The 11,614-nt window shown below is 35.7% G+C and overlaps 1 protein-coding gene across 1 annotated transcript; it reads right to left on the bottom strand.

The window, feature by feature from the left end:
* Positions 1-3,564: 3,564 nt before the first annotated feature.
* Positions 3,565-11,614, bottom strand: LOC113783039 (heparan-alpha-glucosaminide N-acetyltransferase-like). The gene is made up of 13 exons (XM_027329051.1): positions 11,006-11,614; positions 10,195-10,332; positions 9,890-9,971; positions 8,918-8,994; positions 8,348-8,448; positions 7,480-7,582; positions 6,795-6,911; positions 6,645-6,709; positions 6,352-6,418; positions 5,593-5,671; positions 5,135-5,226; positions 4,330-4,473; positions 3,565-4,126 (listed from the first exon to the last, which is right to left on the bottom strand). The coding sequence occupies exons 1-13, from the start codon at positions 11,183-11,185 to the stop codon at positions 4,091-4,093; spliced, it is 1,281 nt and encodes a 426-aa protein (XP_027184852.1). The 5' UTR covers positions 11,186-11,614; the 3' UTR covers positions 3,565-4,090.

Here is an 11,614-nt window from a genome sequence, read left to right as displayed (position 1 = left end):
CTCAATTATGGCAAGTGATCCCGCTACAATTTCAACATAACACAATTTGGACAGAGTAGTATTATTTGAAATAATTACTGTAACACTTTTTATGATGTGCTGTATGTGAGATAAAAAAGTGATCGATAATATAAAAAGATGAGCCGTTTGTTTAGAAAATCAAATTGCAATTGGTGAAGTTTCTTGCACTCGATTTTGGCCTAAAATGATACCCAAAAGAACAAAGTCACGAAGTGATTTTTTTTTTTTGGTCGAAACATAGATGTCCTATAACCTAATCTAGCCTAGTGACGAAGTGATTTGAGCCATCAAATCCGTCCGTTGCTTCTTTTCGGTCTGTAACGGTCCCAATTCTTCCCGTTCGGACATTTTGGCCTACCACCGTTTTTTTTTGCAGCTACCCCTGAAAACAAGTTAAATGCCAAGAACCCCACCTTCCCAAAGGACAGCGACCCCTCGCTGGTTTTCAATTTCAAACCTATTCTCTTTTTTCTTCTTTTTTATATTCCTTGTTGAAGATGATGACCTCATCTTTATCCGATTTTGCCGCATGAAAATTGAAAGGCGATGGCAAAGTTTGCGATGGAATGTGGTGGGTATGTTCATTTAAAAATCGTAGTACTAACATTCTTCTACCTCCTTACTAACTCCCGCAGTCCCAGTCCAAGTCCCACATCATTTTGGTCACGCACGCTGCGCGACCCTAGCGTACGTCGTCGTCTTCTCCTTCATTTATTTTTTTTTTCAACAATGATAATAATATTTGAGTAAGAGATGTTTTGACACTTCATTTAGATTTTTTCGACTATAGGTAAGGTTAGAATTCCCGACTTACAACCCAAATATCCTTTTTGGTGACCACTGAGCTAAAGTTCAATGATTTTCGCCTACATTTACTAACTTTTCACTATACTTTCTCTTTCCCTTTCTGGTGTACGATGGCTTGTTTTTTTTTTTTTTTTTGTCAGACTTTTTCAAGTAAAGCAATTAAACCTAATCCCAAAGTCCACCTCAAAAGCCGGCAACTCTTGAGGCAACCTTGGGGACTTAACTACCCGACCCTCAAACCCCTTAGAATCGATGTGGGACAACGGGAAGGTTGTAAGGGAAGCCTTCTACTAGACCTTAACTAAGACCCACTTACCCCAGAATTCCTCCCCGACTTACGTCTTTTGTCTCTTTTTGTCAGACTTTTTCAAGTTAGCAATTAAATCTAATCCCAAAGTTAACCTCAAAAGCCGGCAACTCTTGAGGCAAATTATTGCTTGTTGAAAATGCCAATTATTGCTTCTGTCAGCGGTCACTCTTTAAAGCTAAAACTATGGTATATATGCTTCATGAGGACGAAGATTATTAAATTTAATGCATCTAATTAAAAACTTACTTGTAGCTCCATATAGCGATAATTTTACATAGCTGGATTTTTCTAATAAATGCACTAGTTAAAAACCGGTATTTAAATGTATCTAAACATTTTAAGATTTGGAATGCTATTTAACCCGTGCTCTTAGGACATTGATTAATTAAGTCCCTATCTTATATACTTAAAAGTACCAAACTTTATATTTGAATTTGACATGGAGAATAATAAAATATACGCTCTAAATGAGATGTAGTTGTGATAAAGAATACGGCTTTTAAACTTTTAACTCTCCAACAATTAAATAGGCAGCTTTAACCCTCAAACTAATTAAAACATATACTCATAACTCTTCCATCAATTTGAGTCATGACATCTAACAAAAACAACGCCAAAAGTGTCAAGAATCACCTCCGCTATTCTATTGAATGTAAGAACTCAAGTTGAAGGAAGGACTACGAGTATATATTTTAATTAGTTAGAGGGTTAAGAGTGTTCATTTAATTTAATGATTGCAGGATCAAAAGTTGAACTTTATAATGGTTTGCGCGCGGGTGAGGTATTTTATCCTATCGTAAACCCTACTTTTCGTTCATTTCTTCCTGTAATGGTTGAAGAATATTTACTCTGTCATCATTTTATTGTTCTGCCTCATTCCGTCACAGTATTATATTACCCAAAATGGTTTGCTTTGGGTCTAAGGTTTATAATTTCTTCAGCGTGGGTTGGCGCAAGTGATGCCATCAAAGCCCAGAAGTCTTTTAGTTTATCAGTTATCAAATGGTAAAAGAATTTATAATCATGCCATCGAATTCATTGGTAGTTGAAAGAAACAGGATGCTTTTTGTTGGGTTAAAGCAAGGATCATCCATCCATATGTTCCTACCTAACCACCTCAAATTCGATGAGTTCGTTGATTACTTTAAAACTACGAAGAATAAGCTGTTTGGGCTTTGTTTGATTTTGGGAAGGCCTCAAAATGATAAAGGGACTTTGGGGTCACTTGTACACTATTTCATTATGCTTTTGTTAACAGGAGTTGACTGCGACATATTAGAACAAGGATAATAAAGGAACTTCGTAATGAGATTAGATTACTAGCCCGCTTAGCTTTGTTTGGATTGTAATTATACACAATAAAAAATTTATATTTTTTTGAACACATTTTTCAATCATTTTTTACCTCACATGCATCAAATCGCTACAATATATTTTTCTATAAAAACTCCTAAAAATAGCAAGATCCTTTATGTGCAACATCAACCATGCTTCAATCTCGGATTGTTGGTGAGGAACATTATGAAACTGTGCAAAGGGTTAAGTGAACTTTACAATGTTATAAAGAATTTCAGGATATTATAGCTATTCTCGAGTAAGATGAATTATCCAAAGAGGATCGTTTAACCATAGCACAAGCACAAAAAATTGAGCGTTTTTTTATCACAACTTTTTTTTCATAGCAGAAGTATTTACTGGTTCTCAAGAAAAATACGTTGGTCAACAAAACAATTAGAGGATTTCAATTGGTCCTTTTTGGAGAATTAAATAGTCTTTCTGAATAGGCTTTATTTGGTAGATAATATCGATGATGATACCGTGAAAGCTATGAACTTAGAAATGGAGAACGATTTAAAGAAATGACCTTAAATCCTTGTAGACTAACGCCTAATCGAATTGTTTGGGATTCAGAAGTAATAGAAATCATTTTACCTACTAATAGTGGTCAAATTGGCATATTACCCAACCATGCCCCTATGCCTTAATGGCCAATGGTTAACGATGACTCTTATGGATGGTTTTCCTAAAATAGGCAATAATAAAATCATTGTTTTAGTAAATGATACGGAGAAGGGTAGTGACATTTGATCCACAAGAAGGTCAACAAACTCTTGAAATAGCAAGCAAATTTGAAAAAAGCTGAAGCAAAGAGACAAACAATTGAAGCAAATCTAACTCCCCAGCGAGCAAGGACACAGGCTATCAATGCAGTTTGATTTCATAACTAGTTCATCCGTTCGAACAATCCTGTTTCAAATCCTATTGTACTCCGAAAAATAGCAATCTAAACGGAATTTCGAGTGTCATGTATCTCTCTCCTCCTTTTTTTTTTTCAGCTTCAGAAGGAGCAGTGCTGCTAAATTTTGACAACGAAGTACTGAATCTGTTAGGCCAAAACATCACGCAAGTGCGAGACTAGAACTTCGTAACCAAAGAAATTAACTTTCAGGTGCGATGTCAGTTTCGTTCTTTTTCTGTTTTCTGTTTATTGGTGCTATTTTTCTGTTTGCGTGGCTACGTAGTGCCTCTTCGTATTCTCAATTCATTTGATCATCTGTGAACGGTGTATTTACACAATCAAAATCGAGGGACTAACTCTGTAAGAGATGACAAACCTTCATCCTGATTTTCTTACCTAAGCAAATAATTTGACACTATTGTTGACGATATTGAACATTGAGCAAAGACATGGGGCTTCCAGGAAAATGCACTGCTCGGGTTTCAACAGCCTATTAATATGGGTGTCCGTCCATATGGAGGGCCATCGACTCGACGCCACATCCTCGACTGTCAAAAACGATACTGCTACAAAATAGTTGGTTGTTAGCCTCCTCCAGCTGCTACCAAGAACATATGCCAGAAGTTTCCCCTAAGAGAGCCATAATCATAAGAACGCAACCCCCATCTGACTGATGCTAAGGAGGTTCTGGTGGCTTCAGAGTTAGCAAAAAATCATTTGTGTGCTACGTGTGTTATGATCCAGTGAACCTGAGGATTCAGTAAAAGGAAAAAGGGGGGTCAATTCTTCGAGAATTTCAAGCTAAGAAGCTAACAAGCAGCTTGTATAGAAGGAAAAGGAACACCAGAAAAGACTGGCGAAGGAAGGAAGAAAACAGGAAGATCTCTAAGACCCTAGTCAAATCAGCTAATCTTTTCTTAAGTCATTTAGTTGGTCGATTCTATTGACTTACGATGTTATTCTCCGGAGCTCTCCAGTAAAACCCTTGAATCATAATTACAGCAATATTTGAAGTTACAAGGATGAAGATGCTAAGGGAGTGCTTTCCCATCCATTCCAACACACAAGTTAAGCGCCTCCATCCACAAACATCAACCTTCAAGTAAAGAAAGCATGTAATCAGTAATAACAAATCATTCTCATATAATTACAAACAGGACGGATAATTATAGTAACATTAAAAATCAAATTCAAGTTCAGACTACAATGAGCCGGAGATGACATCACAACATTCAAAGACTAGATACAAGCTCCTTAATGGACTTTTGTCAATTCAATTGAAAAGTGAGTCTAAAAGGTTCTTAGGGCTACAGGCCACGACAAGAGTGGGTCAAAATGGGGCTCACTGGTTTCAGATGGTAATATGCCTAATATAAGTACCCTGCATGCCAAGTCAAATTTGATATTTCTCTTTTGATATATTGAAATGCAAGTCAACTTTCTTCAAGGGAGATTAATCCAAAATGAACTACTGTTTTTCTATTGTTTATCGTAATTTTAAACTGTACAAAGTAGTGACTCCACACATGGTTCACTTAGAATGATACTTGCCCTAAATCTGAATTTTAAGTTGGGATGGGTCGGTAATGAAGGTATCGTGTGTTTTCCTTTGGATGAAGTGGTTTTAAAGTGGAAGAATAAAAAATCTGTTAAATGGGGAAGGGGGGGGGGGTAATTTCTTATTGACCACACCAGTCACAAACAATGTAGCACAGTACACGGACACATGAAAGTTAGCATTTCAATCAGAAACTTACCAGTACATAGAGTAAGCAAAATGTAATTCCAGCAGTTGCCGATGTCACCAGTAAATAACTTATTGTGTACAGGGATTTATTCAAGGGAATACCTGGAAGGCCAACAAACAGAGTACTAAAATCTGATTCATTGTCATTTAGTTGGCAATAACATATAAAACTTCCAGAGGGGTAATCTCGAATAAAAAAAGGCAACAATCTGACACAAGAATCAATTGATAACCACATCAATTATGCTACTGCATTCTCCAGTACTTGTTTCTTTGAATGTATCCATTAGGAACAAAACTCTTCACGGAAAATGCATTTCTTGACAGGTAAACAAGCCAAAAAGTAAAAGGAAAACACCTATATTTTTAGCAATAATACAAAAGATTTTATTGCTACAAAGGCAAATGCCCGACCTTTTAAATATGCATTTTCAAATGTTGGCGTAGCTAAGAATCAATAAAATGTACCTATTAAGGAGAGCAACAAACCAAGAGCCAGAAATGAGAATGACAACAGGGACCAGTTATATAGCCGCTCCTTATGGTCCTGTAATACAAATTTTTTAGCCTTAGCTCCACTCTGATACTGACATAAATAGAAGAATACAAACACAAATAGATGGCATGACAACAGAACTGGCTTGATCAACTAATTAGAGTTCTAAGAACTCCTAAATATAATGCAGGCTTCTGGATTACCTCTCTGAAGGATGACTTTAGTCGGTCAATGACCATGGCCAGTGATGCATAAACAAGTAATTAGTGGTAACATTAATCAAAGTACTATAGCAGCAATCTTATTTCTTTTACATAAAAACAAGTTGTATGCCCTTAAGGACGTATAAAGTTACATGATATGTGATATTCCACCTGTCTCATGCAAAATAATCAGCTGTGTAAACTTAATTCATCAGTTACTTTTAACATAATTATTCTTGTCTACAGCGCAGTCCAACGAATCTTCAACAGGCAAAAGGTCCAAGTGCAGTAAGCAAGTAATACAAGTACAAACATAAATATACAGATATACATCCACATGTTTGTCTTTGCTATTCACATCCTCTTACTACAAATAAAATCTTCATCACACCCATTGGGTGTCATGATTTGAATGATAGAATTGCTATTTTGTTCACAACTAAGGCCTTCTTCACGCTAATTGGGTGTGGGGATTAGAATAAGAGAAATATGTTGACCATATGGAAAAGCAAAGTGAATGCAACTCACCTGAAAGTGTACAAGAATATGACCAGATTGCAGTCCAAGAATGCAACTCACAGCAGCTGTTATTGAGCTGCAGAATATGTTGGTTTAACTAAATTAATAATGTTACAGGTTTGGTGTGAAGGAACCAAAGCTTAGAATATCTTACTGTTACCTATTCTTTTACTGAATCAAATAACCAACTATTGTTCAAAATAAGTAGCAATAGGAAGAGGAGGTACAAGGCTAAAGGTTGAAATGAGAAACCAAGAAGACTCGATAAGCACTTTGACTCATTGGTGTAATCAATAGGTTACCTTAGAATACCTTCAGGCTCAAAAGGTGCAAGGCACCAAGAAGGCACACTGTTTGTATTGCATTCCTGTCAAAAACAATATCACATATATACTGATGAACTGCATGGTGCTATCTGAACATTACAACAACTAACTTTCAACTAGAAATACCTTCAGATTTCGATATACAGGTTTATTATACAGATGCTGAATACCAAGAATATATCGATCAATCATTCCAGCAGAGTTACAACCAGGTTGTAGATCACCTCTTACAGAACATTTCACCTACAAAAGGATGAAGAATTTTGTACTTACATGAGTAACAAACATAAACATCAATAATTCAATGTACAACTGCAGTTGTTTAAAAAGTAAATACAGCAGGCAAAGTTCTTTGTATACATTTGAAAACAGACAAACTGAAGATAAGACAAAACATTCTGCAACTTGTAATAGGTTTAAAAAAAAAAAATTGCATTTTGCAATGCTACGAAGTGGATATTATGTAGTTATAGGTTTGTCAATATTACTATTGTAAAAGCAGAAATAACTTTCATTTTAAAAATAGCTAGTTTGGTTCGCACAACCCAAAAGTTGCAGATTTCACCCTGAACTCGAGTATTAATGACCATACCATTTGATATGTAATTTCCAATTTTCCAACTTTGAAGAACATAGCACAGCAACTAATTCACAGAATTCTCCAATCAATTTACCAATCACAGGCTAGAAATCCTAATTCTTGGTTTTTTAGGGTTTACAAAAAGCAGAAAGTACCACAATAATCATGTCTAGCTGTCAACGACAGTCGTGAATGGGTAAAAGTAAATTTTAGAATCATAAGCACTCTTACCTCATAAATGCCACCGTTATTTGCAGAGATAAATTTCCAATCAGGGACATACAACCCATGTAATAATCCTACGTATACAGCAACCAGTGAGAGCACAATGAACCTGAAAAGACAAGGACGCAAAAACTGTAACAGAAAAAGAGAGCCATGTGGACAACATTAAAATTAAGTCACCAAAGGTCTACGAATTCAGTGGCAGACCATGTGGTATATCCCGTAGCCACATGGGTATAATGATTAATGATTTAGAAAAGTGATATAGTGATGTATGAAATAAAAGAAAACCCATGCTGCTATTGCATGTATTACATGGTCTACAAGTGAAACCATAGGCCTAAATATTTGCCAAAAAATGTAAGACTTAAAAGAATGCTCATTATCGCAAAGAATACTTGGCACAAATTGAATAATATAAATACATAGTTAATAATTTTATGCAGCTTAGCACAACATGAGTGCTCGCCTTTTGGATAGTCTAAATAGGGATTTATTTCCGTTATGAATATACTTAATCTATGATTGGACTATCAAATTTGCATAATTTAGCAACTTGCAATGTTTACAAGGGTGCAATAGCTCCTTTATTACCATGCTAAAGTATTTCAAAAGTTTAAACATTTTATACATCAAAAGAAGTCTCTGCAACAAAGGCTTTTTTTTTTTTTTCTTTTGAGCAATTCTGCAACCAAGTTAACAACTTCTATTTGAAGATTTTATCATGAAACCCCTTTCTAATGAAATCCCGTGAGCAGAGCTCTTTGTTTTGAGAACGTATCATATAATCAGTTTAATTCATAACTTTAGACTATGAAAGGGAATAACAAGAGGAAGAAAAAAGAAAAAGAAAAAGAGGGAAAAAAAACCTTACCAGTGACAAAGATAATTCCCCGGGAAACCTTCCTTCCTCCACCTTCGACGTGGAAGCCAAATCTCACACAAAGCTGCTACAAGGTATCCAATAGCTATCCTCTGCACTGGTCAAAATTGGTTATAAACTTTTCCTCAAGATGGTACATGAAAAATTTGCCAAAAAAAAAATAATAAATAAATAAACAAATAAATAAAAAGTATTGAGCTGCAACAAGAACTCTTTTGTTCCAGGACTCAATCAGATAGCGAATGCTGGATAAACATACTTCCATCATAGAATGATAATGAGAAGTCATGCTACCTTACCTTGCTTGCCCCAATCATGGTTTCCTATACTTTTTCACAAGGGGTAAGAGGAACATTGATGCGAGGGAGAAGAGTAGAATATAGAGCTATAGTCTGGTGGTTTAATGACTCTTAGGATACACCAATCACCACTAGAATTGTGTATGATTAATTTGAAAAGGCTAGTGTAGTCATTTTGTTGTAATCAATAGCAAGGAATAAAATACTGTGCAGGTAAAATGGCACCTACAAAATTCCAAATACTGTGAAAGTAAAATGGCACCTGCAAAATTCCAAGAATTCGTAGTCTTTCAATGTCCACGCCATATGTCATTGAAGTTACTCCATGCAAGTAACCGCCTAATACACACAAAGCAGCGCCATATTAGTTACTAACCTATAAAAACGTGAAATCTTCTAGCAGCAACAGCATGCAAAACGTGTCTTTTTTCCTTCTTACGAACTTCCAGCATTAAAGAGCACAAACAAGATATGAAGAAGAAAGATCCAAGACTTTGACATGGGAGAATAAACATCGGCTTTCAAAAGTATGTCACTTTTATGTTCTTCGGATATCTGTATATACCTCATTCTGACTTAAAGATATGATTTTCAGAAGAACAAGGTGAATATCAGATTTTGTTGATCAGTAGGGTCCAATTACCAAGAAGGCTTAAAAATAATTTACAGCATCCTCTTTCGTTTCATAATTTGATTGCAGACGGTTTTACTGAAGTAGCATAGTACCAAGAAGAACAGCTCACACACGGCCCACATTGTTGTCCTCTTTTGTTCCTTAGTTTGAGTAAAAAATTTTAATGTAAGTAGCAAGTATTACCAAATGACAGGGTATTTAGCCACATAAGAAACAATGTTGCAAGAAACAGAGTAGATAAAAGAAGAACGTGATGTTTCACTCTAGCAGACAATTTCACACCAGATGCCAAGTAGCAATGTAAGCATTTCAAAATTCAGATGACCCCAAATTCACCATAATATAGCAAACCAGCTGTCAACCATATGGAATGCAAATAAAAGCCTGATTCTTGACTTGCCAATAAACTGAATACTAATCCTCTTAAAAAGTTTCAAATACTTGGTTTTTATGCATTCTAATAATAGCGAAAACTTTCCTGATAAGTGAGGATGGCACTTTAAGTTTGCACAAGGAATTGAAGCTTGCACCAATTTGAACATGGGATAAAACATATAAAAGAAATTAAGGGCTAACAGGTGGAAATTGTTTGAGCATTACCTTGAAGAAGAATGCCAAGGAAGAAGAGCTTCAATGCCCTTAAAACTACCTTCCATGAAGCTCGTATTCTGTCTGGGACTTTCTAAAATTATGAAGCCAAAAAGCAGCAAGCCCAATTAGATGCAATTATGTGGGACTATAAAACTGGTCAATTTCTAATGGAACATCAAGTACAGCAAATCCTCTTTTTGGATATGCAATCAATTTTAGTGAAAGTCAATGATTTGTGCCTCAGTCATGATGCTTAAACAATTATACACTCCATCAATGTAGAATTTGGACCTCTTTTGCAACAAAGTGTATACCTTGTATACAATCGCCAGGGAAACTCCAGCAACAAAAAGGAAGAAAGGCATCACAAAATCTGCCAAGTGTAGACCATTCCAAGGTGAATGAGCTATAATGGGGAAAATGGAGCCAGCATAATCCACAAGCATCATAAGCTGCGTAAGCAAAAAAAATTATTGCCAACTGGAAAACAGCAGATACATGCAAACAAATATAGGCAATAAAATTAACTGACACACAGAGCTCTATGGCTTTCATGGAAATGCGCTAATTTACAAGAAAACACGTAATCTTTTGGATTAAATAAACATTTTAAGTACAGATTAGGTACAAAAAATTAGTAAAATGTTCCATTTTTTTTCCCTAAAGCCATGCAGCAAAAACTAGAGCAATTAGCATAAGACAAATAGAAGCAACAGCAACATTAAGGGTGCCAAAAAAAAAAGGTGCTATAAGGTCATAAATGCCAATTACACAAACAATTTTAAGGTCATTAATGCTTATCGCATAAACAACACTGCATAAGAAAACGAGAAGGAAAAAAAAAAAGAAAAAAATTTTAAAGCATGTTGTATTAGTTAGCAGTAGTAGTATTAATTAGCTATAGTTAAAAGCTCGGAAATTATAGCGGTTTGACCAATAAGAAATGAAAATTAGGCAATATTTTGTTAACAGAGTAATTCTAGTAAAGAAAAAAAATCAAAAATACAAAAAAAAAAAAAAAAAAAAAAGAGAATACTGGCGGTATAGTAGTGAAGTAATCAAATGAAGTCATAATGTAAAAGTAAGATGGCAAACCGGAAACTGCTCGGGAGTGAAAATGCTTACAAAAACAGAGAGTCCGCGAAAGACGTCGAGGGAAGCGACTCTAGGTCTAGGAGGAGTGATTTTGTTATCCTTGGCGGCTTCAACGACGTCTTGCTTGTCTTCTCCAAGATCGGCAACGGCGACGGCAACCGCAGCATCGGCGTCGCGTCTCCGCAACAGTAATGGCTCAAAATCAGCCATTGATTATCACAAAGCATAGAATTTGACCCAAACAAAGAAAGAATGATAGGCTGCAGTTTTTGTCGCTTTTTTTTTCTAAAATCAAACAAAAATTTTTTATTTCTACTGCTACTGCTACTGCCGCTACTACTTTAAATCAACAACAAACCATCAAAATCCATCCAACTACCAGTAGCAGTAGTAGCAGTTCAATCGAGAGAAAACACCTACTCCACCTAATTTATACTACTGGACCTGAAAAATATTACTGCTAGTAGTATATATTATTTCTATTAGAAAAAAACGTGGTTGAATACTGGAGACTGTAGATAGGGCCAGGAGCATAATATATATAGTGGTTGAGGAAAGGGCGGAATTCTTTCGTCGTCATCTTCTTCTTCTCGTTCTGCTTGGCGCTTTTCTCTCAAGCTTTACACGTCCCCTATATTC

This window comes from Coffea eugenioides, chromosome 9 (assembly GCF_003713205.1).
Source record: "Coffea eugenioides isolate CCC68of chromosome 9, Ceug_1.0, whole genome shotgun sequence".
Classification (NCBI taxonomy): domain Eukaryota; kingdom Viridiplantae; phylum Streptophyta; class Magnoliopsida; order Gentianales; family Rubiaceae; genus Coffea; species Coffea eugenioides.
This window is presented reverse-complemented; position numbering and strand designations above follow the sequence as displayed.